Raw genomic sequence first — 27,917 nt, 5'->3', positions numbered from 1 at the left:
CAGGGATCAATGGGAGGCAAACTGTTTGCAGGGTTCATCAGTTAAAATTCCAAGACACCAAGACAAAATTTTGCAAAAGGGACTTCTTCCAAGTAAAATGCCCCTCCCGTGCAGTCTGGGTGACCACATTCTGAGGGTCCTCGGTGGGGCCCTTCTGATGGCAGCCAGATTTACACTTGCTTACTACATGGTGAACCCACCTTTGATCAACCACCACCCTTTTCAATCCAATTCAGTATGTGACTGTGACCTCCATTTCTCTGTCCCCGACAGGGTCCTAGAGCTCAGACAAGCTGTGGTCCTGAGCGACCCAGTGGTCCCGCAATGTTTCTCCCTCCCCTGTGGTTTTACAGCAGTCTGTCAGGGCTTCCACAAACTGGATGCATATACCATCTATTAAAATATCTTTCAGGTTATTTTTCAAACTGTGGTTAGAAAATGCACACATGTTAAGTTGGATTAGATACTAAATATTAACCGTGAAGAAACTGGGGATGTGCTGCTAATGGCTGGATTTGCAGAGGTCTCAGAAGGGAGATTCTCCTGCCTTGTCTGACTGTTTCTGACACGCTTGTGAATGTCCCGGATGAGGGAAGTTGTAGCTCTGCATAGGTCTTTGGACTTCAGGCCTACACATGTCTGTTCATGTAAAATTATATGAGCAACTGCAGACTAAAGCTCACACTTGCATTACATTCAATTAAATGCTAGGCATCTGCCTAAGACCATCTGCCTGGCAAATGCTCTAGACCTGGTTGGGCAATCCCATGTGGCATCATCATAATAATATATTATACACCAATTTACTTTTTTATTGTAAGTTCTGGATATTTGGGCTAATGTGTAGTTACGGGGGAAAAAACTTCAAGATATCCTGAGTGATTCAACTTGACAACAAAAAGTTCTTCTTTCCTCTCTTTCTAGGTTCTGAATCACTTTATTTAAAGGTTATCCTGAGAGGGTAAGAGGCACTTCATCAAAGAACTATTACCAGTTGCAATCACTTACCTGTACAGATCAAAGTCTTCATAAGACTGTGCAGCTCAAAAAAGTGCAAAATAAACTAGATGCTGAGGCCAATGTACAAGCTATCACCATAAACCCTGATTCCAAATTTTGGTGTTTATCAAGACAGACTCATTGATCTCATAATGTGTAAATATTATAAATTTGAATTTATAAAATAAATTTATCTTAGTACACTACTGCCACTGGATATTTTATATATTGAGATTTTAATAGGATTTTGATGGAAGAATTTTTTAAAGTCTATCAGTTTACAAAAAGCTTAAAACAGCCTCAATGACGCGGTCTTCTGTTCTAGAGCACCAGGCCCTTTTCCTGGCTCTGCAGTAAAGGCACGTGGCCCCCAGAAGCTAAGCCCTCCAAGCACTGGCTTTCTGATCTGCAAAATGGAAACAATGCCACTTGTCCTACTTTCCTTTCTTGGTTGCTACCAGGGTCAAATTAAAAGTACAAGTGAAAATCATAGATGTTTTGAGCAGAAGGGACCAGAGGGGTCACCTTTTAAATACACCAGGCTAATTAAGTCAAAATCTGTGAGGATGCAGCCAGAGGACATTATTTTTTAAAGTCCTTCTGGTAATTCTGTTCTGCAGCCATGATAATTATCCACTGAAACAGTAACATCTTTACATTTATTTTTCAAAAAAATCTGAGTCCTAGAAGGCCTCCTCGCAAAGAGCAGAGCACAGTGAGAACCCCAGCCCCCTGGGCCTCAGTCCAGGCAGCCCCCACACAGCACACAGCCCCCGAGGCGTCTGCAGCCCTTGTGAATAGCGAACTGATCACACATATGTACGCAGTATATCAAAAATATCAGTGCAATGCAGACCCTCACGGCCAGTTACTACAGGAAGCTATGTAGTAAAACTCAAATATCAAATTTCTTACTTTCCTATTTTTTTTTAAAGGGTTCTCCACTTACCTGAGAGACCCCATGAAATGGGAAGCCATAATGTTGGGGGTCTTGGGAAAAGCAAGGGCTCCTCAGAAATGTTGCCAATCTTCTCCAGATGGGAGTGGCGTTCAACTCCTACAGAAGGAACAACGGTGCTATTTTAGCATCTTTCATCTAGGAGAGTCTAGATCCCGAGTGGGCCAGTGAATCCAGAAATGAGCAAATGGAAGACACTGACACAAAAATGCCACTGCCCCAGTGATGGTTACAAGATTTCTGGTTGAAATCTGATTATGTATGAACACGAGGTAACAAATTCACAGGACACTCAGCACAATGACTGATCCACAAAAGGTGCTCAATAAATTACTGTCGATACGATCACCTCAGAGCCTAGGCTAGCAGCAGAGTTGGCATTAGGCAAACCTGTGTGGAAATCTAGCTCCATCCATATCTACTAAAGCCCGCTGGACCATGGGAAAGGCATTTCACCTCTGTGTGTCTTGGTTTCCCCAAGTGCACAGTAAAAGTGTAAAAATACTGCCTAACAATAAAAAGAAATGATGTACTGACACATGCTACAAGATGGGTGAACCCTGCAGACATTACACAAGTGAAAAAAGCCAGACCATAAAAGGCCACATATTGTATGATTCCATTTATAGGAAACATAATACATTTCTATAAAAGGAATACAGTATGTGAATCTATGGAGACAGAAAATACATGAGGGGCTGCCAGGGTCTAGAGGGTAGGGAGGCGCTAAAAGGAGAGCACGGGGCTTCCTCCTAGGGTGACAAAAATGTTCTCAAATTACCTTGTGGTGATAATGGCACAACCCTGTGAAGATACTAAAAACCATTTAATTGCCCATGTCAAACTGGTGACGGGTATGGTGTGTGAGTCATATCTCAAATGTTCAAAAATTATTGTGTGAAGAACTGCTCAGATTAAATGAGTGGACAATACACTTTGCCCTGTGCCTGGCACAGAGTGACCATAAAAAGTAGCTCTGGTGAAGGGGTCAAGTAACACTTAAAATGTGTCACCACAGTAAAAATAAGCAGGTTAAAAACTCCTCACCTACAAGTATTACTTAGTCAGAAACCCTCACAAAGCTGAATTTCTTAATATCATCACATGAGCCAACAGTTTCAAAGGTAAATTATAAATGGCCTCAGAAAGCCTGGGATGAGAGCTCTGGTTGGAATGTTGGAACTTGGGAAGAAAAACCAGGGCCCAGTCTCCCCTCCTCTGCACCGTCTCTCAGAGAAAGACACAATGAAGCAAGGGTCCAGGGTGTGCACAGGGGTCCTCTCAAGTAACACCAGAGTTTTCCAAAATCATTGGTTTCCAAATTCTTCCCCGGACTTCATCTTTCCTTCTCACTAGAAAAGGGGGATGGGGTCATAAATTATAAGGACTTGGGACACGACAGCCACAAGAATCAGAAAATTCCCTATGCAGGAGAAAATAATCAAGATTTTAAAAGTCACCACCAGCCCTTTCTGGAGGTTATTAAGAAAGTAAAGCCTCTTAACTATAATCACCCCTAATTAGCCATCAGCAATTCATGAAATTATTCATGGTATTGAAGACCCTTAAATTCTTGGGTCTCAGCCAGAAGTTATTCTGAGATCCACCAGGAAGAAGGCCAACAAGTGCAAATTGGAACAGTTAAAACTCCTCTGAATCCGAGGTGTGGCCTCCTTGCCCTCGGCTGGGGAGCAGGTAGGCCCAAAGGAAGGACTGAACTGGGGAGTCAGATGAAATCTTTGCCAAGCTCCTGCTCATGACCAACTAACCAATAATTAATTACTAGCTCAGTGTGTGGAGCGCCCAGGTCCTCTCCCAGGTGCTGTTGGGCTCTCAAGAGAAGGATTGGTTCATTCGGGTCTCACTTTACAGTCTAGGTTGGGTGGTAAGATTTAAGGACACGGAATTATCTGGGGAAAGGATGGTGTTGTCCAGAACAGCATAGGGTAAATAGTGTTACACAGAGACCTTAAGTGCAAATCAAGGTAGTTCAAGAGAAGGAGAATCACTTTAGAGGGCTGGCTTGGCATCAGCCCTTAGCCTATGCAGGACACAAACGAACAATCCAGAGAAGTTGGTAAAAGCGTGCACACTGTTACCTCAAAGCCCTGGATCTCAGCCCAATATCCCCATCTATTAACCAGGTGACTTGGGCGATGAATCCTTTCATTTTTCTATTTCCTCATCTCTAAAGTGGGATACTGTTTACAACTACTTCACAGAGTTGTTATGAATATCAAATATTCATTGAGACTTCTTGACCTGGGTGCCAGACACACCCACACATGAACACACACACACACACGACACCCCAAAGGCCGCAGGCACGGTCTCTGCCCCTCGAGGAACTTACAGTCTAGATGCTAGAAGGCTATACACTTTAAGCTAACTGAAACATAAACACGTATAAGAATAAGATTGTGGTAAGAGCCAGGAAAGAAAGTCCAAGGTGCCTCAGAAAGTATACGGGAAGTGTACTGAGGGACACTCTCTGAGGGAGGGACCCTCACGCTGGGCCTTGAGGGGTGAGTAGGAGTCAGCCAGCTGAAGAGGAAGGGGGAACAGCACAGGTAGAGGCACGTGATGAACAAGGGGGACGTCGGAAACAACGCGTGGAACGTGGCAGTCAGAGGAGAACATGGGGAGAGCTGACCGTCTCCAGGGAGGTCAGGTGCCCAGAATATAGTAAGTGAAGGTTGAGAAGGACGAGGGACGGAGAGGTGTTGAAGATGACTCCCCCCAGATTCCCGGTGCTTGGAGGTGCAAAGGAGGTGCTAACAGTTCAGTTGCTTTTGTTGGGAAAGGAAGGGCAATGTTGAGGAAAGGAGGTGTGACATGAAGCAGTGGTTTCCAAATCTGACAAGAAATCCACCAGAAAAACATCTTAAATTATCAAAACAACTTGAAAATAGATTTACAACCACTGCTGAGAACCATGAACCTCATCCTCTGCGTGTATTTTTTTATTTGCTGATAATAGAATGAAGCCATTATGTTTAGCATGTCATTTTAATATAGGGTCTCTTTCATCTTTATCTTGTCCTTTTAAAATCTGTATTTTGAGTGTATGTTTTATGTGGTCACATCATACATTGACAGGGTAAAAAAAATAACCAAACATATATTGGAATGTATGCTCAATTATTTTATACTGATGGGATGTGCAATAAAAAAAAATTAGAGGCTGCTGCTCTAGTTTGCCTCTTGACCAGCTTCTTGTCACAGTTGATGAGTCACTTTTATCTCATGATATGGTTGATGAGCTTGTCCTGGCAGAGCTTGGAGCAGCTCTGTCATTTCCTGGTGTTGACTTGTGCTTCCATGATTAGTACTGTGTTAAACCTGCTCTGCTTTTCATACGGCAGGTCACGACCCATTAAGCCTGCCATGAAATCAGTGTTGTGGGTCACGACCTGCACTCTTTTGAATTAAATGGAAAAGAATGAAAGAGAAGAGAAATAATACCTGCATGTATCGCACATGGTAAGGATGCATGGGTAAGTGGCACAAAGTGGAAAAGCCCCTCTCTCTCAGACTAGAAGGTACTGCTGGATCCTGTGACTGGGGAAAAACATCAAGAAAATGAGGCAAAGCCATGGTGCCCAAGCCCCTGAGAAGTGGTGCCAGGAGAATTTTGATGAGATGGACAAGAGCGAGCCATGGAAGTTTCTGGAGCTAAGAGGGACCTGATGAAAGTGAGGTTTCCCCCAACTTGGCAAAAGTACACTGAGCCTGCAGATTGAGCAAATACACTATCTGTGGAGCCAGGCTTGCCTTTTGAGGTTGGCTCCTATTGACTTACAACCTTTTTTGACAGCGAACAAAAAAATCTAACAATCTAGTTTCTGTCAGAACATTTGTCCCCTAGGGGATGGCGGCCCGCCTTCTCTCCACAGAAATCCTACAGAAAGGGTAAACAAGCCACCTGACTTGATTCCGGCCACAGTCACCAGGCCCACACACCAGGAGGAAGTGGCCGGAGGCTCCGAGGCTCCAAGGCTCAGGACGGGGGGGACAGGAAGAGCCACCACAGGTCTAACCAGGGCAGCACTGGCTCCCCTCATCCCAGAAGACGCTGCAGTGCCCTGGACTATGGTGCTATTCTGCCGCCCCATGCCCACAGGCCCACTTCCTTCCTGCACCTTCTCCTCACCACTGACCAGAACTCCTGGAAGATCCACCTGACTTCGTGGACCCCAGAAGGAGGGATCTGCCAGCCTCGGCCCGGGCTCAGAAAGCCCACCTCGAGGCCACACACCAGCTACAGGCGCCGGTCCTGCCCCTCCCTCCCACACACTGGCTTCTCCCCCTGGAACTCCCATGATATAAAGTGCCACCCAGACAGACAAAATCCCTAGTCCCTGGAGGAGAGGAAGTGACTCATCAGCACAAGAATGAGGACCAGACCTTTCAGGAGGCAGCTCCAGACCCCAAATCAGCACCCAGAACATGTGATGAAGCCCAGTCTCAAAACCAGAGGTTCCTTTGTGAAAACCATCCCCTGGGGGTCCGGACAGAACGGGAACCTGGGCACAGGCACCAGCCTACATCCTGCCCTGTCCTGTCTTCCCCAACATTGCCAGCACCTTCTCCAGCCCCACCACCACTCCACAGACTTTGCTCTCACAGAAGCCTGACATTCGAGGCGTCTGCAGACCAAAGGGCCCGGATGACGGCTCCCGACAGTGGACTGTGTCCAGACACCTTTTTCATCCACTGACAGGAAGGTGAGAGAGTCAGGAATCAACTTTTACTACGTGCCTGATATTGGGCAGACACCATGTTATTTAATCCTCATAGCAAAACTGAGGCTGCACAGGAGAGGGTAGGGCTGGGATTTTGAAGACAGATACCCACACTATAGCAGGTCCCTTTTCTCACTTAGCAGAGAATTACTCATTGCCAGAAACTCCATAAATGAATATGTGAAGGAATAAGTGAATGGATGCTATCCCAAGAGACTGGGTGTACCTCACAGATTTGCTGGGAGATGAGACATTTCAGGACTTGACTGTTTATGGTGCCATGAATATCACCTAGAGCAAAGTGAGTGGAGATGAGCAATTTAATGGCCTGTTATTTCAGGTAATAATAATAATGAGGCTGAAGATGCTAGCAAACATTTACTGAGTGGTTACCATGTCCCATGGCATTCCAAGTAGTTCATACATATTAACTCATGTTATCCTTGCAACAACCCAATGAAGGGTTACCATAGGGAAATGGAGGTACAGGGAAGAGAAGTCACCCAGCTAGCAGGTAGGAGAGTTAGGATTCAAACCCAGGCAACCTGAGCACAGAGCCTAGGCACTTAGTCATCATTCAACACCACCTTCTACCTGCCTGCAGGCAGGGCTGGCTTACATGATCAAAACAGAGTCATGTCTGTTGCTCATCCAGGTATTTTCCCAGGTGTCAACTCAAGTACTAGTTTGGACATACAGAACATTCTAGGCCTCAATGGATATGTGGCATTGACTACTCAAATCACAATCCAGCAGAGGGGGCCCCAGCCCCCTGCAGGGCTGGCACCAGTCACCCTGAGGTCTTTGAGTGTTCATATGTGGGGCAATCAGGCCACCAGCTAATGAGCATTCAGTGCCCATCAGGCTAGGCTTCATGCAAAATACTAAATATGACAAGGGGGTGGGGGAATCCCTGCCCTTGAGGGCCCTATGCTCTTATTGAAGCAGACCCATAAGTAAATACACACAAATGAGTATTTCTTTGACAATGATAAATTACCTCAGACTGAGTGTCCAATGGATGGTACAGGCAAAATGGAACATTTCAAGGAAGTAGGACTCAGTAGACTTCCATGGCTGGCACTCAGATCATTCTAGCTGTACACTATACGCTGCGCTGACTTCGTGTGATGGCGCACTTGATCGCATAACCCCTCTATGAAGTAGATAACTAGTATTGCTCCCAGGTTGCCGAGAGAAAACCGAGGCACAGAAAGGTTAGCGTGTCCTGTGGCCTAAAGCTATTAAGTGGCAGTACTGAGCTTCAAACCCTGTCTGACTCTAGCATCCATGCTTGGAACTTGGCCTTGATTGCCCCTTTGGGTGTTTGGGGGTGCCTCCACGGAAGGTGGACTTTAAGGAATTAGAATAATTAGAGCAGGCACCTCAGGCACAGGGAACTAACAGCTGGATGAGGGATGAGGTGTGGGGAAAGACAGGGCTTCTGGAGCCTTCCAAAGACAAAACGAAACAAAAAATAAGAGACTCGTGTGTTTGGGGAATAAACAAAGTGGTGCATGAACGACAGAGGGCAGAGGAACAAGAATCCAGTCAATGGCCAGTGAGCAAAACACAGCTGTCCTACACTGTCCTGAGGCAGCCATCAGGCCGAAGAAGGACGTACGGGTCCCCCACACTCTCAACTGAGAAGACACGGCGAATCTCAGAGAGAGAACTGGCTGGAGAAGGGAGAAAGCTGCCAAGAAGGGCAGCCAAAAAGCAAGAGGCAAGAAAAGGGGTGTTCTTATTTCTTCATGGGATGCCCCACTTAAAATGGAAGGATTATCCAGAACAGGCAGGAATATCTAGAGGGAGGCATATCCTTTAAATGTCATCATTAACAACATTCTGGGCACATTAGCCAGCCAGCAAGGGGAGGTGCAGGATAGGTCTAGAAGGGATCGCCTTCTCTTTTGACAGATACCAGACATGCTCTGTCTACACTTGCCCCTCGCTGGCTGGGGGCTTCTCAAGGCCAGGGGTATGTTTTGCCCCTCTGTACTCCTTTACTCATCTCTGTCTGCTGCAGGTGGCCACACAATAAAAGTTTGATGAATCAGTGGATGAACAAATGACTGGACGGATGAATGCAGGATGAATGGCATGTGTCTCTAACAGACTCCTACTTTGAAAGCAGGGCCCATGTCTGTTTTCTCTCTACCTGCTATTGCTGCTCAGTAAATGGCTACGATCTGCCCTTAGGGCCCGAATGAAGCACCACCCCACCGTCCATGTATGCTGTCTCTACAGAGGGTCTGAGCCTCCTGAGCCCTCTGGTGGCCTCCATCACTTGCCACAGTCCTTTGGGAAAACCCTGCCCCAGGCAGCAGGGTATTCAGGATAGCTGACCTTGGAGCCCTAAGTCAGTCACATTTCCAGTTTCCTCCTGCTGAGCCGAAGCCAGCCAGAGGACTGCCCCCTAACACTCCCTCTGCTCTGGGCTCTCCTTCTGCCCCCTTGCTTGGCCCATCCTTCTCTCCCTGTCCTGTTCACACTCAGCCACAGAACTCATTCCTTCCCACCGAACCTCCATTCTGCAAACGGGCTGGATTGCCTAGAGCAGCCCTATAGCCCATAAAATCTAAATCAGGGAAAAGTGTGGGAAAACACTAACACTCCATGAATAGTTTCAAGCAAACACATTATAGTGGGCTTTGTTACTCATTAAAGAAGAAACCTTACTTCCACTTTCTTACCTGGAGAAATTAGGTCATCAGCACAGATCGGTTGAAGATTTCAATACAAATTGCATCATTTTCACGATCATTAGCACCGATGTGGTTTATATTTGTTTTCCATCCTAAAAAATGTTTCCCAGGTAACTAAGGAAAATATTCAAGGGCAGAAATATCAGGCAGGCAAGATATTTAAAATAAATGAGCCATTTGTTCCTATTTCTGTACAAAGTTGCCTTTTCGGTGTTGGATGACATGGCACCACAGATCAAAGGGGAAAATGCATTTGGAGTAAGAGCACTTTCTGTTCCCCAAATACTGTTTACTTAGTCGTGTGATTTATAGCACTTGATAAAACTGGTTAAATTTATTTACTTCCATGTAAATCTCTTACACAGAGCTCCCATCTAGCAACAGCCACAGTGTATCATCATGATTTGCGCTTGTCTTTCTTCCGCAAACCATGGGACTACAGAAGAGTAAAACTTTTTTTGAAGAGTCACTTCTTATATTCCTGATGCTTAGAACAGTGTATCAATGTACATGTCTCACTTGGAGGCCCTTCTCTTCAAGCCGGATTATGTTGTTTCCCAAGTACTATTACTCAGCCCAGAATCTGAACTGCCCCTTTACTCTGCTGTAGTAACTGCTAATTGTTTCCAAAATTAACACTGTGGACGACATTCCCCGCCCCACTCCTAAAGCCTCCAACACACAAATAAACAGCTGTGCTGGGCTTCAGGCCACCCTACCTAGAATCAGACACCCAGAGAGAGACTTGCCTTCCTCCCCACTCAGACTCTAGCTCCCCAGCGTGCACTGCCAAGAGCAGTTTGTAGTCCCTGGGCTGTAGTTATCGAAGGAAATAAAATCTGACTGCCACAGCTGAGCTCTGCATGGAAACTACAGGTTTGCTCCAGGCCTTCTCCAAGATGATGATCCGTCTCACTCCCCAAACCAGTGTGCGCTCCAGCCACTTCGGTCAAAGGCAGTTGGCCTCGGGACTAACAGCCTCTTTGGCTCAGGCTGAGCCAGTCATCCTCCTGGTCTACCTTCCCTTCCCTCGGCGACAAGGCTCTGGTCCAGCCACCTGCAAATGGCCTCTTGCCACTTTGGCAGGCACACACACACGTGGGGGAAGGAGGGTGTGCCAAATGCACTAACACTATATGGAGGGCAAGGACCACATTTATCCACAAAGTAGTGATTTTTTTGTGAGACTTCAGGGCTGGGAGGAACATAGCTAGTATGGTATTCTTTCAGGAAAAAAAAAATACCTGTAAAATTGTACAAGTTTATATGTTCTCAAGGCAACCCTATAAGGTAGGTGCTAGAGATAGTCCCATTTTACAGAAGAGGAAACTGAGGCTGCAAACAGTGAAGAGATCACAGAGCCAGTGAGCGGCAGCAGCATGATCTGAAGCCAAGGTCGCCTGACTGTTGGGGTTAATGGCTTGTCTTGGCAACACAGAAAACTGTCTCTCAGGTGTCCTCGCATTGCATCAAGGACACACGTCCAGGAGGGCTTCTGTGTCTCTATTTGCCTGGTGCACAACACAGAGGCTGCAGCCTGGGCCCCCTCCGGGCAGACGCTATGGTAAGGTTGGGCTATGCTCCGCTCCCTCCACAGTGGCTTTGGCCTTGAGTCCGGGATATTTCTCAGTGGTCCCATCTGCCTGTCCAGAACACACCTCTGCTGGGTGTGCCCAAGCCACCATAAATCAGCCAGCCACCCGCTCTGCCCTTCTGAACATCTGGTGCCCTCTGGAGCTTCTGAACATCAGGAGAAAGGATTTGCCTATTCCTACTCGGCTCCTGGGACTTGTGCATTGACATCTGAGTTATGTCTTTATTTTTTTAAGTGATAGAAATCTAGTCAATGATTTGTAGCAATCACTTGTGTGAAACGTATGCCAAAAGGCTCCATCTATCCTCACAGAAGGAAGCAGAAGCCTGGCAAATTTGTCTTAGTTCCTTGACACAATTCTGTGATGGACTGGTATTAGGTAAAGCTGAAATTAGGTGCCATGATTAAAAGATTATGCTAATGGAAAACAGACAAGCATCTTGTGAATTAGGAAATGTTTTCAAGGAAACCAAGAAAGGCAAGTCACTGGAGTCAAAGTTCACCCAGAGGTCAAGGGACACAATAAGACAGTTGGGTTTAGCAAGAATAAAACTGTTACCAGACCCTTTTCCTTGAACTCCCTCATCAATGGCCACACAAATGTGTTTTCTTCCTGCCTCTTCTGCCTGCCTCGTTGGTGCTCCCTGTGACCCAAACCAAGACTAGAAAAATATCAACAATAACCCAGCACCACTAACGAGCTGTGCACACTGGGTAAGGACTTTGGCACTCTGACCTCTTTGATTATTATCTCATGCTGAGGTCTCAAAACCCCAACACCTCGAGGCCTACCCTCTCATTCAGACTGCTTTCCTGTGCCTCTTGCTTCTTCTTGCTGACAGCCCACCCAGGATGAAGAATAAAAGGACCCAGTCACCCGCTCCCCACCAAGCCTTCCTCTCACCCAGCTTTCTGACTTCGGTGGTGGTATCACCATCCTTCCAGTGAAAAAAGCTCAAAGCTTACAGGGGCCTCTGAGATGTCCCCCTCCTGTGTGCCCGAGGCCCAGTCTCTTGCGGACTCTCAGTTCTGCATTTGTATTCTCCCTCAGATAAACTCTCTTCTCCTCCCTCCATCTTCCACCAGCCTCATCCAAATCATCATTCAGCTCATTAGCATGTCTCTGATTTCCTTATGCACCTTTGTCAGAAATCAGACGGGCACACGTTTCTGGGTTCTCTATTCTGTTCCACTGATCCGCGTGTCTATCCCTTGGTCAGTACCACACAGTCTTGCTTATTACAGCTCTCTAAGTCTTGAAACCTGCTAGAATGATTTCTCCCACTACATTCTTCTTCTTCAAAATTATTTTCAGAAGCTTGACTATGACATATCTTGATATGGACTTTGGGGGGGTTTATCCAGTTTGGAATTCACTGAGCTTTCTGAATCTCTGGGTTTGTGTCTTATCCTAACCTTGGGAACTTTACGGCGACTAGTCATCAAGTGCTCTTTAGTCCTCCCTTCTTTCTGCTCTCTTAGGATTTCAAAGACACAAATGTCACAGCTTTTGTTACAGGTTCCTGAGGGACTGTCCTTTTTTTTCTTCCCCCCAGTCTATTTTTCTCTATGTTGTTCAGATTAGGCAATTTTTTGTTGTTTATCTCCAAATTCACTGATTCTTTTCTTTGCCACCTCCACTCTTCTATTTAGCCCATCCAGTGAGATTTTATTTCAGCTATTGTATTTTTCAGTTCTAAAATTTTCATCTGGTCCTTTATAACTTCTTTGTTGAGACATTCCATTTTGTTCTCATTTGTTTCAAGTGTGTTCTTGATTGCTCACTAAAGCATTTTTATGATGTTCGTTTTCAAATCTTTGTCTGATAATGCTCCCATCTTTGTCACCTTGGTATCTTCCTCAATGGACTTTTCTCGTTCAATTTGAGATCTTCCTGGTTCTTGGTATGACAAGTGGTTTTCGATTAAAACCTGGATATTTTGGGTATTGTTATGAGGCTCTAAATCTTACTTAAACCTTCTGTTTTAGCTGGCTTCCTCTGATACTTCACCAGCAGGGGAAAGGGGGCTCTATCTCATTATGGCCCAATGGGGAGAGAAGTCCAGGTTGGTTCCCCTCTTGGCCTCTACTGACGCTCAAGGGGGAGGAGGGACTCATCACTGCTGCTGAGCAGGGGTGGGAGTTCCAGCGCCCTAACAGGTCTCCACTGATACTTCCTGCTGGGAGGGGTAGGAGTGCCTCAGTATTGCACCTCAGGTGGCCTCTGCTGACACCATTGGTGTGGGAGTGGGGGCAGGAGGGGATGCATGGCCCCGTTACTGCTGGGTGGGGGTAAGAGCCCCCACTCTCCAACAGACCTCCCCTGACCACCGCAGTGGGGAGAGGGAAGCATGTCTTATTGCTGCCAGAGAGGAGTGAAAATCCAGGCTCCCCAGGTCACAACTGAGAGGTGGGCCCTCAGAAGTCATCTAGGTTACCGCCATTCACCTGGGAATGAACAGCTAGTGACCACAGAGATGGAGAAAGGATTGCTGGACGTCAAACGGCAAGTTAGCGCAGTCAGGAACTCCACACCTATGCTCTTGGCTCTAAGACCACTTGTCTATAAACCAAAGAGCAACTAAAGCACAGGACGATGGTTAGCCCCCAACCCAACATTTTAATGAAAATCCCACCAACCAAGGAGAGTGGCTGCCTCCCCTTGCATCCTGCCAGACCCCAGGCCAGAAAGCACATATGGTTATGCCCCATCATCCTCTAAACAACACAAACACACGTCTACTCAAGATGGGCCTTCCATCCAACACACACAGCAAAAGCAGGCTCACAGGCCAAGGACTACAGCATCGCTGTCACCTTCGGGGCTGGTGGTCTTCCATCTGGAGAGGATCCTGGCTCTCCTACTGTTGGAATCCCTGAGATCAAGATACACCCAGGGGCTGCAGAACTCAGAGCAGTCAGCAGGCCAGGCGCCCCCCTCCTGGCTAGAGAGCTGGGTCTGCCCCCAGCTGAACGCGTCTTCTTTGGATCTGAGGCCTCCTGTCTGGCCCTGGCTGGCTGGCTCTGCACAACACCGCTTATTCTCCAGCAAGGGAAAGCCGGTGACCCGGGAGGGGAAACTGCTTTCTAACAGCCTTTGTTTCTGTTTCCATTTAAAAAGGTTAGTGACTTTACTGCATGTGGAAAGAACCAAAGTAACAATTTCAAAGAGGCTCAGCATGTTTTGGAGCTGACCAAATGTACAGAACTTTTGGGTAGGGAAGAAAAAAAAGGGAAGAGAGGGGACAAAAGTTTATGCCACATTCACCATGTGCCAGACCTACTCCTTGGTGCCCCTCCATGCCTTCCCCTGGCTTCTACACTGAAACTTCCGACCAGAAGCAAGTTCCAAACCCCTTCCCACAGGCCGTCAGGCTGTTGAGAGTCAGGCAGAGTTGCTAGACTCCAGAACAGTGTACAACAAACAATTGTACAGTTTACAGTTTGAATCATGAAATAAAATGATGTAACGATATTAATAGAGTCCTTGATGCCTAGATTTCAAAATAATATGATTTAAATTTTTTAAAATCATTGGACTAATCCCTTAAACAATTACAGATTATGTTGAAGTAATTGCCTACATTGCTATCACACAAGCTGATAAATACCCACAAGCTTTTGATTAGAATTTGTGAATTAAGATAACCCCTTATAAGCACTGAAATAGCTATGAGTGATTTTGCTAACAATTGGGTTATTTTAGCATTCACTCTTTTTACAATTGACAACAATTTAAAAATATTATAGTCATCTAGACTAGGTCAAACCTGACTTACTGCCTGTTTTTGTCACATTTTCAAATGACTGAACAAAATTTGATTGAATACCATCTTATGACATGAAAATTACATAAAACTGCAGTGTCCATAAATAAAGCTTTACTGAAACACAGTGCTGCCTATTCATTTCTGTATTGTCTGTAGCTGCTTTCGTGTTCAAAAGGCAGAGTTGACTAGTTGCAACAAAGCTTGCAAAGCCAAAATACTAACTATCTGGCCCTTTACAAAAAAAGTTTGCCAACCCTGATCTAGACAGTCTGTCAAATGGTGGTGCCAGATTAAAAACACACGGGGATGATGACCACAATCAGCTTGGCTTTGAGGACACCAAAGAACCATCACGAGACACTGAGTGGGCAGTTTGTAAGCGAGCCCGTGGTGCAGTGTTAGAGATGACGCCAGCAATGTGCAAAACAACATCAAAGCATGGTGTGCATTCTGAGTATGTGTCAAAAACATACGCAAGCTCCTTGCATTTAGTCTTTGGGAAACAAAAAGTCTGAATCGTGAGTGATCTGAATCCTGTGAGGTCTTCAAGAATGCAGCCCTCGCATAAAACACAACTGGCTTCTACTTCCTTTCTCCCTCCCTCTACACTGTTTTCCCCTCTTAAATGGGGGGAGCTCAGGTCTCTGAATTCGTACAATCTGAGTCCGATGCCCTTCACATGGGTGCCCAGCCCTCCTCCTGCATGCTTATCACCCTGATCATAGTCTCTGCCTGCCCTCCAAAGCTGTAAGCGCCCCTCAAGGCAGGAATGGCATTGTCTTTATCTTTAAAATGAACAATGTCCCAGGGCTGGTTAAGGCACATGGCAGGCCCTGCGTTTCACTGTAGGAATGACCAAACACTGCACACATGCTGTCTCCTCTCACTCCTATGGTACGTACAGTGACGACTGGTCTATTTCACAAACAAGGAAACTGAAGTTCAAAGAGCTTAAGCTGTTCAAAGCTATAATAAGCAGCAAAGTCAGGACTAGAACTCACACCATTTGCAATGCACGGTGCAGCCAGCTGATGCAAGGTAAGGGCTCAGAAAGCACTGGATGCAGGAGTGAATGAATGCATAACGATGCCCACCATGCATGTGATATTAGTACATGCAGAACCTCTACAGCATATTAGCACAATCTCAGAAGTTGCCAAGCCCCTCCACTCCACTACGCTTAGTGGAAGAAGTCAGTCACAAAAGACCACATACTGTGTGGTTCCCTTTCTAAGTGAACACTGTCTGAACACTGACCTAACTCCTCTGTATGGAAGTCAGACGTCCTCACCTCACAGCACCTCTTACATCCCTTGCTAGGAGTGAAGTGCTGAGTTCCTCCCCGGTGAGCCTCAGGAAGGAACTGCACCTAGTGGGAAAGGAAAGGGGAGGCAGAAAACAAGCAGCCATTCTGTTTCTCAGAACTCTCACCTGAGCCTCCCAGGTGTATTTTCTCTGAACCACCCCTGAGCAGCATGTACCATTATTAGAATGGCCCCTGATTTTGACCTGGGAATTACATGGCTGGGAACTGAATTTCCCAAATGGAACATGAGATCAGAAAAATAAATAAATCACTGCAAATTGAACATTCATGCAGGCAGTGCTAATTTTTTAATTACAAAAAAAGTAGAAACAGCCTAAATCCTAACAGAGAATGGGGAGAGCTAAGAAAACCATGATGGAGCAAAATGATGGAAATTGTCATTCTCCTTAAAAATGGGGACCCTCACTTAGTCAAGAGAAATGTTTACACAAAATCATAGTATGTGAAAAAGACAAATGTGTTCATGCTTAAAGGCAAACAGCAAGGAGAAAACAGAAAAATAGAAGCAGTTAGTGTACTCTGCAGGACGGGGCAGGAGGTGAGGGGCGGGAGATGGGACGGAGAGGAGCGAGGGAGGGACATTTTGGGTAAAGTTACGTACAGTAAAATTCAAGTTAAAAATAACACAATTGTGGAATTATAAATTATACAGTCTTTCTGGAAGGTCAATTTGACCATACATATCAAATACCTTAAGAATACTTATCTCTTTTGTCCCAAAAACAGAACTATACATTAATAGAAGTACAAAAAATACACAAAAAAGCAGTTTATTTATAAATAATATTGAAAAACTAAAAACAACCAATAGGTCCCAAAATAGGGGATGGTTTAAGCAAACATTAATATTTAAAAAAATACTCTGCAACCATTTAAAAAATCATGTTTTGAAAGAATTTTGAATGTTTAGTACATAGGGAAAGTGTTTATGACGTACCATCTCGCCTGAGGGGGACTGTCCCTGCGCAAGCTCACTCTGGATTCGCTGAGACCAAATAACAGCAGCAGAACTTAGGGGTAAAAGGGCTCCCACCAAGCTTTATTCTCACTGGGGTACGGCGTCTGCGCAGCAATCACGTCTGCCTCTGGGGCGTTTGCAACCCGTCTCTGCCTCTGCCTCTGCCTCTGGGCAGAGCACTGGGTGGAGCTCTTTATAGAGTAACACCAGCAATAATGGCTCATGGCCTAACGTGTGAAAGCTTTAGCCTAGCGTAGGCCAATTACGTCATCAAGCAGTTTAGGTTCAGGTGAGGATCCTGGCCAGAGGAATTTTCTCTACATGTATTAATAAGTGAAAAACATACTGAACAAAACAATATGTTCAGCATGATACCAATGTTACAAAACAGTGTGTGTGTGTGTGTGTGTGTGTGTGTGTGTATAATAGGTAGAGACTAGAAAGATACACATTAAAAATAATGATCATCATTGGTTATGGAATTATGGATGATTTTTATTTTTCTTCTTTGTGTTTTTGTGGTATTTCCCAAGTTTTCCACAATAAATATACCTTACCTTTGGAATCAGAAAAAATAAGGAATTATATCTAAAAACCTTAAAAGTAAATCAAGCATGCTGTCAGCACTTGGCAATCTGACACCAGCATCTACCTGGAGCTCAGAGCAGTGCAGCAGACTGTGCCAGGCTAATATGTCTGACAGCATCCAAACCTGGCAGACTCTAGCCTCTTTCCCCTGGGCAGGGGTCCTATTGCACCCACACTTCCTCTACAGGATAGGCTTGGCTAATGGCGTGAGCTGAGGGCAGCACAAAAATGTTTCCAGAGGAAAGAAGCTGGGCACCCCTGCTACTCGCAGACATAACCCCCAGCAGTCCCCCCACCCTGCATGCACCTCCACAGCAAGGCACCACCTCTGTGCTTTTCCCATCTGCTCACAGTAGAAAGTGAGTACCTCTGTGTTGCAGCTGTTTTGAACACCCCTTTTCTAGAAAAAAGTCAGTCTTACCTTTCATTTTAAAAGTGGGTTAGGTTACAGGATAAAAAGATCAAGTACTGATCCACCCTTCAACATGGATGAACCTTGAAAACATCATTCTTAGTGAAAGAAGCCAGGCACAAAAGACCACATATCGCATGATCCCATTTAAAGGAAAATGTACAGAATCCACAGAAACAGACTAGATTAGTGGCTTCCAGGGCCTGGAATGGGGAGGAGTGGGGCGTGACTTCCAATAGGTATGGAGATTCTTTTTTGAGGTGATGAAAATATTCTGGAATTAGATGGAATCATGTCATGGTGATGGCTGCACAACTTTGTGAATAAACTAAAAACCACTGATTTGTACATTTTAAAATGATAAATTTTATGGTATATGAATTGTATCTCAATTTTTAAAAATTTTAGTGGGTTACAATTAGATGGAGGCACTGACTGGCCCATAGGCCCCTCCAAAGCACAAGTTTTGAAGTCAGATGACTTGGAATTCAAACATCACTCTGACACCTACTTGCTGTGTAAGCCTGTGCAAGTTCCTTAACCTCTCTGAGCCTCTATTTTCCAGGCTGCAGAGCAGGAAATAATGAAGTCTAGCTCACATAGATGATTGAGCAGATTAAATAAGTGAATGAAGGTAAAGCCCAGTACTATCAAGGAGCTCCATAAATATCAATTCCTGTTCCCTTAGCTGGCCAGAAGGTCCTTAAAACTTCAAGCAGCGTGAAGCCCTGGGCCTTAACTAAAACATCGCTGAAGTCAAGTAAACCCCGGCTACTTGTCAGTCCTGAAAAAAGACACTAAACGGAGCTAGAGCCTAGAATGTCAGTGCACACCTTGTAATGAGACTTCAAAACTTGAAGACGTAGCTCCATGCCCCAGGCTCACCTTGTAACAGAAATAAACTCTCCCACGCAGCCTCAAAGAGCCTCATGTCCGCTGTGGGGTTTGACCCGCCTCTCAACCATTAGCTAAGTGTTACTATTATTAACCTCAATCAGGATGAGGCAAAGAGAGCTCAGAGAAACCAGAAAGGGGGACAGGGCCGTGATTTGCATCCACGTCACACTGTTTCCACAGCTCTTAATTTTGCTCTCAGGGCTGCCCGGTCTACCCACAGCCACTTGGCTCAGGGCTGTCAGGTCACAGCAAGGCTAGCAATGGGCTGAGCTGCTGCAGGAGCGACCTGCCACAAGAGGACCAGCCAGGCCTCACTGCTCAGCCCAAGTGTCCCGCCACCGAGCCTGGAGGCAGGGGGCCAGGGCCACTGGAGTGTCATCAAAAGGGCAGCTGGAGGCCAGGGGGCCAGCAGCAGAGGAGGGTGAGGGACACCAGAATGCGAGGCATGTGCAGGTCAGGGGTCAAACCAGAGAGATCAATCACAGAGCATGTCATCCATTCACCCAAAGCGAGCTATGAAGACCATCTCTGGATTTGGCCAGGGAGGGGAGAAAAAAACGAGGCTGACATTCACATGGCACTGCCACATGCTTGTGAAGGCTTTAAGCATTTTGCATTCTCATGAATCTCACCCAGGGTATGTACTATTATTACCCCCATTTTGCAGGCAGAAAAACTACAGCCCAAGAGGTTAAGGAAACTGTTCAGGAATCTACAGCTTCATGCACCCAAGGCCTTGAACGCAAATGTGCTGCTGCCTGGGGAGGGGGGCTGGACCCCATGCTGGAGATGTTGACCAGCCAGTGCCAGACTCCCTCCTCTGTCTTCTTTGAAATGACAAGCAGTCAGATGCACTGGGTGTCAGGAGGAAAAGTGTGTTAGGCAACTAGAAATTCGTAACTTGCTGATACAATCAGAAGGTTTCCAAGAAGCAATCAGGTAGAGCAGCCTCCCAGCGGTACATATATCCACTTTCATAAGAAATTAATCTTCTCTCTCGACTGAGCCTTCAAGAAAATTGGTTTAGTCAAAGACATGGCTTGTCCCCCAACTCGCGGCACCCTAGACAGTCATGTGGCCGCATCCCGGCCATAAATCAAACGGCATGCTCCTCTTTCATCAGATGCCTGCAGATAATTCCCCTGTGATTTCCCTGCCGGGGCTCAGAGGGCCTTGGCCTAAAGGGTTAACATCTCATTTCCTCCATCTTTCAAGCCTTAATCCCCATCCTGAGCTGGGTGCATTCCAGGCCCACCTGGAGCAGGTCATGACTAGCCCCGGCCCTCGGCTGGCCCTTCATTTCCCCTGGCAGGAGATTAGATGGGGTGCCCATTAATCACTCGTTACTTGGGTCCTCCATGCTGGCCAGCCCTCGGGCAGCCAGCCAGCTGGCTGGGAGGGTGGGGCAGGCCAGCCTGCTGCCCAGCCCAGGTCATGAGCTGCCCAGTACCACCCTTCTGGGAAAAGACACCAGTGTGTAAGCCTGGCTCTCTGTCCTCGGGACCACGCCTGAGAGCAGAGGGGCCAAGGGAGAGTGCTGGGGGCACCACCTAAGTGATCAGCTTCCGCAGGACTCATCGGCATGCGTAGTACATTCAGTGGAAAGATTAGATAAAAAGAAAAATATATTAGCAGGAAGAGCCAGCTCTCCCTAACTATTATTACGGTTAGGGAGAGCCAGCTGCCTGTCTCTTGGGATTCCTTTGGTGGAATGGAAGGAAACTGGGGGAGGCGGTGGGGAGGGGAGAGGCTATGGAATGGATCATTCATTATTATTATTACTGCACAGCTGGGGATGTTCATTTGCTGGGTTTGACATATAAGGTTGCAATATTTAGCTCTTCAGACACAAACCCCCCGGACCTGAAATTATGTTTTTTCTATAGCACATACACTGAGCACCCCTGCCGGCCAGGCACCGACAGGCTCAGAGCAGGTAAGAGAATGGACGCCGAGCGCCTACTCTGCGCCAGGCCTTTGCCTAAAGCTCTGCAGGCCTGCGCACTTGGTCCCCACAGCAGCCCACCAGGCTTTGGCCCCCTCGTGGCAGATGGGAAATCGAGGCTGGAAGCAGGGGGATGAAAGAAAGGCCTGTAGAATGAAGGAAATCTGTCACTGAGCCCTCTCTGGGGAAGAAGGTCCAACTCATCACACCTGGAGGAGGGAGGGGCCAGCACAGCATGCTGAGCCCTATTTGGGGAGTTTAGCCCCCTTCTCACCCCCAGATGACTTGGGGCTCCTGAACCAACCCACCCTGAATCGTTCTCTCCCAGCATTGCTCAGGCCCAGAAATAAGTCCACAGTGAGTCCCCTGGGGGCTGAGCTTATGTGCCTGTTCATGGAGGGCTGAGGAGGGTGCTTTCAGGACTGAACTAAAGGCCCTTTGACCAAAACAGGGCTCTCTGCCTAGCCTGGGCCGTGATGCCCTGCTGCTCATGCCTTGGGGTTGAGGTCAGGCGTCCATTAGAAAAGACTACTGCCTGGGCTGAAGCTCCTTATAACTGACCGCGTGTCACGGGGACCTCGTTGTAAAGGCAGCCTGGGGCAGGGGCCCTCAAACCTGAGCTGCAGAAGAATCACAGGTGGCAATATGAATGCCGAATCCCAGGCCCTGCCTCCACCCTAGAATCTGCGCTTTCCTCCCACCAGATCCTGATGCTGATTCCTATGTCCCGCAGACAACCCTTTCAGGAAATAATGATACAGTGGAAAGAACACCAGACTTAGAGAGCTTGGTTCTAAGATTTAGGTTCAAAATCTGAATTGTTGACCTCAGGCAAGGAAGTCGGAGTTTTCTTCCTCATAAAATGTGGATGATAATGTCTCAGCTACAGGTTGCCCGGAGGATTACAGCACCAAGCAGAGCGCACGCCAGTGCTCACTAAAGGAATGAGCTCATCAGGACAGCGTGGCTCCAGAAACCACTGAAGTCAGTTTGGATGGCTTGGCGAAAGAAAAGGGGGCAAAACAGGCCCCAAAGATGGCGGGGGGGCGGTTTCAGCACCAGCACCCAAGTCCTGCAGAGGTGAAGCAGGGGCTGAAAGGGGGTAGGACTCAGCACAGGAGCCCCACGCCACAGCCCACACCGAAGCCCCCACCCAGGGAACGAGGGAGCTCCCAGGATAACGTGTCTAATCCGCTGTTTTCACACAGAAGATCATCAATAAACACCCATGAAGCCTTTATATCCTCCCATCTGTAGATACAGATCATGATTTTGCACACACACAAAAAAGATAAAAGGTGGGCAAAACGCAAAGGAGAAAGAAGGGAAACATTTGCTGGGAATGTGCTGGCGGCCCTGGGCTCCACGGCCTGGGAGAGCACACGGAGGAAAAGGCAAGGGACTGCGTGGGAGCAGCTCCAGGGTGGCCGGGGAGACGAGGCTTGCCTGCTGGGACACGTCCAGGCTGCACACAGAGTCAGTGCAAAGAAGGCAGGGAAGCACCTAGGACGGGTTCAGGGAAGAGAGAGACGGGTGTGTCCAAGAAGGGCTGGGATATACTTCATGGCAAAATGTAGGTTAATAGAGGGGAAACCTGAATTTCTGGGGCAGGGGCATTCAAGATGACACTAATGAGAATGGATAAGTGGAGTGAAGGGTTTCAGTCAGGGAAGAACTGGGCTGCTCTTGGATCAAGAAAGTGGACTCAAATCAAGACAAGTTTTAAATGCCCAGATGAAGAATGACCTTGGCTCAACAACCATGCCCACAGCAGCACTTTCACGTCTCTAGGTCTCTGCTCAAGCTCTTCCCTCTGCTTGGTGTTCCCTCCCTCCTTCCATCCTTTTCCATCCCCTCAAACTCCTCTTCATGCTTCAAAGCCCAGCTGTAATTTTCCTAGGTCCTCCCATGCAGAAAAAATGTCACTCTCATCTGTGCCTCCTTGATGTTTTGCACACCCCCAATGTTTTGCATTGTTTATGGTTATTTCTTTCTGTGTTTTTCTCTCCCAGGTGGTCATTTGTCATCTGCTAGCCTGTCAACAAATCAAGGGCAAGGATATTGTCTTGTTCTTAGTTTAAGACCCAGCACATAGGACAGTCCCTGGCATACAGCAAATGCAAAAATATCCATTGAAGAAGAATTAAACAGAACTGAATACTGGGGAGCCATTGTAATTTCTTGAGGGAAATGATGTGGCAAAATCAGATTTGGGGAATATTAATCTGTCAGCATGAAAAAAGATGGATTAAAATGCAGAAAGTGATTCATAGCCAGAAGTCAAGGAGGAAGATAATTACTGTAATGTGGACACGGTTTAAGGAGGGGGCAGAGGGAATGGAGACAGGAAAATAATTCCCTGAGATATTACAAAGGAATGTGGAAGGAACTTGGGAATGAATGAGCTATAAATGTGGGGGATGGGATTGGGGTGTTGGGGGCACTCGAATATAGAGACTCATGACCAACTGGAAGAAAGGTGGAGTCATGGAGAGAAATGTGGGGGACAGAGAAGGATAGGCACAATCCCAGCCTCTCTTTAGGATAACTGATTGCAATCACAGTAAGTATTTCTAGGCAAAAACAAACAAACAAAAAACAAAACCACTGCCAGAAAGCCTCCAAGTAAAATATCCAACCCTGAGCTTTCTCCCAAACACTAGACTACATATTTTACTTATTTTTTTGCTACCAGCAAAAGACACATGTCTTCGTGGCAGGGAAGAATGAAATGAAGATGAAAACAGTCTGGTGCCCTGCTCAGGGCTGGGCATGGAGGAGAGGACCTGAGCTCACCAGCCACTCTCCCCACAAGAGGCCCACCCCGGTGCTTCTTATGTAGGGGCTCCAGTGTTGTGATCACCCAACTCATTTCCCAGGCCAGAACCTCTGGGAAATCCCTGCTCTGGTGCTGCCTAGGTTTATAGGAAAGTCCCAGGACTCCCATTTGCTTCCTCCAGAGCGAAGATTTTGTTTTCTAAAGGAATTCAACTATGTTGCCAACAGAAAGCTATAGGAATTGTGTAGTACTGTATTTAAATCACGTTTTTAAAATGTTTGCTTCTCTGTATATTGAGACCAAGTACAATACTATTATGCACAACCACTTCATCACCTTTATCAATGAAGTGGAAGATACACTGCAGGTTATGCAGCTTTTAAGAAACGTGTGATCTTTGAAAAATCTTTAGACTACTCTGTGCCTGAGTGCCTTCAACTGTTGGACAAGATTATTCCCTAGACGTCCCTGGTCTCTCTCTTAATCCAGATTCCAACAGGCATCCCATGATCGCTCTGGCTCCCCAGGTCCAGGGCTTCACATTCACTTAGTGGGTGCAATGGGGCAAAGTGCTAAGTGGTGGGGGTCACCATGGAGCAGGAAGAAACGCAAGCACGCACACAACAGGCAGCAGCGGAGCTGGGGGAGGGGGGCCAAGGGGAGGGCGGTGCTGAGAGTGGATTGCTTAGAAAGCCCCAGACCTACAAATTCCAGATGCTAAGTGGGCCTGAGAATATCTTGCAAGTCCCTTTCCAAGTTAGGGCTGATGTTATTTCAAGGAAAAAATACTAACTTGCAGATCTCTAAAGCTCTAAAGCGAGCTAGTTATGTAAAAGGTAATTCTCCAAGCGCTCCAAGGGACTGCAGGTTCTCGGGCTGCACGTGAGGAAGTGTCCGGGGTCGGCGGAAACAACCCATCCACTCTGGCTCGCAGAGGCGCTGGGTTGCAGCGGCTTAGCTCACACGCACGCACACGCGCACACACACACACACGCGCACACACACGCACACACGCACACACACACACACACGCACGCACGCACGCACGCACACATGGATTTGAGGCTTCCTAGAAAACGGCGTGGCCGAGGGCCCAGGCTGGGGCTCGATGCGCGCCGACCCAGACGGCCAGCTCTCCAGCCCACGGGGCAGGAGGGAGACGAGGCCGGGATAGGGGCGCACGCGCTGGATGTGCACTCGCTCCTGCCCTCGGCCCCGACTCCGGGACGGCCAAGGTTGACTGTCCCTAAAGTTTCAGACCTGGAGCCCCAGGAAGGGAAAAGAAGGAGAGGAGGCGCAGCCGTCTGCACGAACCAGGCGCGGGCGGGCTCCCCCGAGCCCGGAGCGCCCCGCGCCCGCGGCGCCCGGGACACACCCACTGCGCCCCCGCCGCCCGCGCCAGCCTGCCCAGGGTCTACAAGGGCCCCGAGGGACGGGCAGCCGCCGGCCGGGTCAGGGCCGCGCGGGCGGGGCGCAGGGGGCGCGGGCGCGCGGCTCGGCTGGCTCTGCTCACCTGGCGGTCCGCGTCCCGGAGCGGCCGGCGGCCGCCTCGCCCCCGCGTGGTTCCCGGCGCCCGGCAGCCCCGAGCCAGCCGCATGGACGGCCGCCGCCGCCGCCGCCCCGCAAGGGATCCCGCTGCGCCCCGGTCCGGCGTCGGGCTGCGCGGGCGGCCAGCGGCTCGGGCGCGCGCGGAGAGCTCTGGCTCGGAGTTTGCGATCCGGAGAGCCGGGATCCGCGCGCCCTCCTCTCCACCTCGCGGCCTCCTGCTGTCATCGGGAGCCGCGCCTGCCGCCCCCTGGCGGCCGCCTCTGGAAGGACCGGCCCCCCGCTCACCGCCACGGGCGAGCGAGACCCATCCCTGGGTACCGGGAAAAGAGACATCACCCCGTAGAGGGGAGAGCGGCCTGGCCAGAGGCAGCGGGGACAGGGGGGCCCTGGCGGGGGCCTGCTGAGTGAGAGGGGAAGGGGTGGGACCAGGGGGTCAGCTAGGGCCGCGCGGTGGAGGTCTGCGGGGGCCGTGGGAGGACCGAGGCACAGGAGGCACGTGGGCCTTTCTAGAAGCAACAGGCGGGGGCTGAGGCCGAAGCAGGGAACCAGCGAGGAAAATTTTGTTGTAAACCAGAGCAGACAAGGAGATGGTGACAGTAAGAACAGCAAAGGGAGGGAACACGGGTCACATGCACTCGCCTCCTCACACACGGGGTGAGACTCACTGGGCCCCTTAAGACGGGGCAACGGACAGGGGACCTCCAAAGTCTACCCAGGATTAGGAGACAAAACCGGCACACGCCCGTCAGCCACAGCCATTCACCGTTTCCCGCGTGATTCGAGGTAATGTGTGGGAAGAAAGAAGCCCGCTGCAACGTCAATGAATAGTAGTAATAATAAAACGCACACTTTGCATATCCAAGCCCGTTTCACTAACGCGGTAACGTTGTCCCACAGAGGGCGTGACTAACATTACACGCTAGCTAATGGCAGGAAAATGACTGGAGCACAGTTTATTGGTTCCGAACGCAGTGCTACATTCTTTAAATTCAAGCGGAGATGTTGAGAGCTAGTGAGGTAGGAAATAGTGACTGTGAGAAAATGCCCGTCTTCCCCCAGGCGTGGAGGGGAGGTGACTTTACACATTTGAACAGGCTGTCCGGTTACAGGGAATCTCCCTAAGTATGAGTCAGACTGTTTATCACTGGGGTTGTTTTGAAAGTGCACGCGTGCAGTGGGACAGTGGAGGTGGTGGTAGAATGCAGGCTCCCCGCCCCATAGCTAGTTCAAACCGGGAATGGGTGCGGTATGTGGGAGCAGAGAGGAAAGCAATGTGGGGGTAGATAGCTTCAGGAAAAAAAAAATTTAACAAAAGCGGCAACCCAAGAGATTAGGCCAAGAAAGGGAACCAACTTTGAAGGTTTGCTATTGGCCAGGAGCCTGGGCAGAGCTGGTTATGACTGATTCAACCTGGTTCAAATGAGATGAAACAATTCTGCCCTTGATCAAACGGATTTTGATTGGAGGCACCTGGTGTGAGTGGGATTAAATTAATTCTGAGTGTCACAGGTCCCCTGGGTCCAGATTAAGTGGATCTAGCAGCTCTAGTAAATTCTGACCAGTTTAAACCATTTAAAATGACAGAAAAATTACACAACATTGGCATGTACTTAATGCCACAGAACTATACACCTAAAAGTGCTTAAATGGTAAACTTTATGTAGTGCATATTTTACCATTATTTGAAAACAATAATAAAACTTGTTCAGATTGGATTGATTTATTAATTCATGCGAAAGATGTGTACTAAGGTGCTGAGTAGCACCTTGGTACTAGGAACTAAAGATGACATGAAGAAATGCTCCTGCCACATCGAGTTGGAGACTCATACTAGGAGGTGGTGTAACTGGGGAAAATGCAGATGTATCTGAGGACTCCGGAGGGGAGCAGAAATCTGGGATATTCTGCCTGAGCTGAGCCTGAAAGGACAAAGGGAGGTCATCCATGAGCAGGGCTTAAGAGCAAAACCTGTGGGTGTTCTGTGCTGCTTTTTTTTTAACTAACTTGAGACTTTACAGACAAACTGCAAAACTAGTACAAAGAATTTCACTTTTCTCTCCCACGACTTCTTCCCTTAACATTACCATAACCAAAGTACAAATATTGTTGACCAAACTTGATCCAACCAACCTCAGCCGGCTCTTCAGAACTGATTCTGATCCACTTGAAACTTGGTCAAATCATGACCATATTCTGCTTACATGTTACAGTGTGTTCTCTTCATTTAAGGTCAAGATTACACTGTGAAATCTCATCTCATATTATTTACTTCATGTATAGGTACCAGTGAACATTAATTATGCTAAAACAGCAACTTTTTAATCTCTCGGTCCTGTTGAATTTCTACTTTTATCAAGTGTGTATGTCTGCATAAATCGGATTGGCAGGATTTGGTGCTCAGGTGTAAAGCCACTAACCCTTAGCAATGGGGAGGGTGAAGAAGAGTAGGTGCCTCAGATGGGTCAGAGGCCACTCGATGGTCACCTATCCCAGTGTCATCCTGACGTGTCTTCTATACACAGCATCTTAAAGGGTGGGTTGTTAGTCTCCCTCTTGCATACATGCAGAGATGGGCTGCTCACTACCTCATAAAATAGCTCATACTATTTTCGGAGGCTACCTGTTGGGAAGCCTCTTTTCATTTTGAACTGAAACTTTTTTCCCTGTGACTACCACCCATTGGCCCTCC

At 47.7% G+C, this 27,917-nt stretch overlaps 1 protein-coding gene across 2 annotated transcripts in view; it reads right to left on the bottom strand.

Moving 5' to 3' along the window:
* THSD4 (thrombospondin type 1 domain containing 4) overlaps positions 1-25,443 on the bottom strand; it is a 538,324-nt gene extending 512,881 nt beyond the window's left edge. For both annotated transcript variants that reach the window (XR_008992663.1, XM_036907842.2), the window contains exons 1-2: positions 25,194-25,443; positions 1,949-2,056 (exon numbers count right to left, since the gene is read on the bottom strand). Coding sequence is in view for 1 of the 2 variants with exons in the window: in XM_036907842.2 (XP_036763737.2) it covers positions 1,949-1,977 (29 nt within the window). In the remaining variant the exon portion in view is untranslated. The remainder of the gene's footprint in view (positions 1-1,948; positions 2,057-25,193) is intronic.
* Positions 25,444-27,917: the final 2,474 nt, after the last annotated feature.

Source organism: Manis pentadactyla, chromosome 11, assembly GCF_030020395.1.
Source record: "Manis pentadactyla isolate mManPen7 chromosome 11, mManPen7.hap1, whole genome shotgun sequence".
Lineage (NCBI taxonomy): Eukaryota > Metazoa > Chordata > Mammalia > Pholidota > Manidae > Manis > Manis pentadactyla.
The sequence above is the reverse complement of the archived record's forward strand: the minus strand, read 5'-3'. Positions and strand labels throughout refer to the sequence as shown.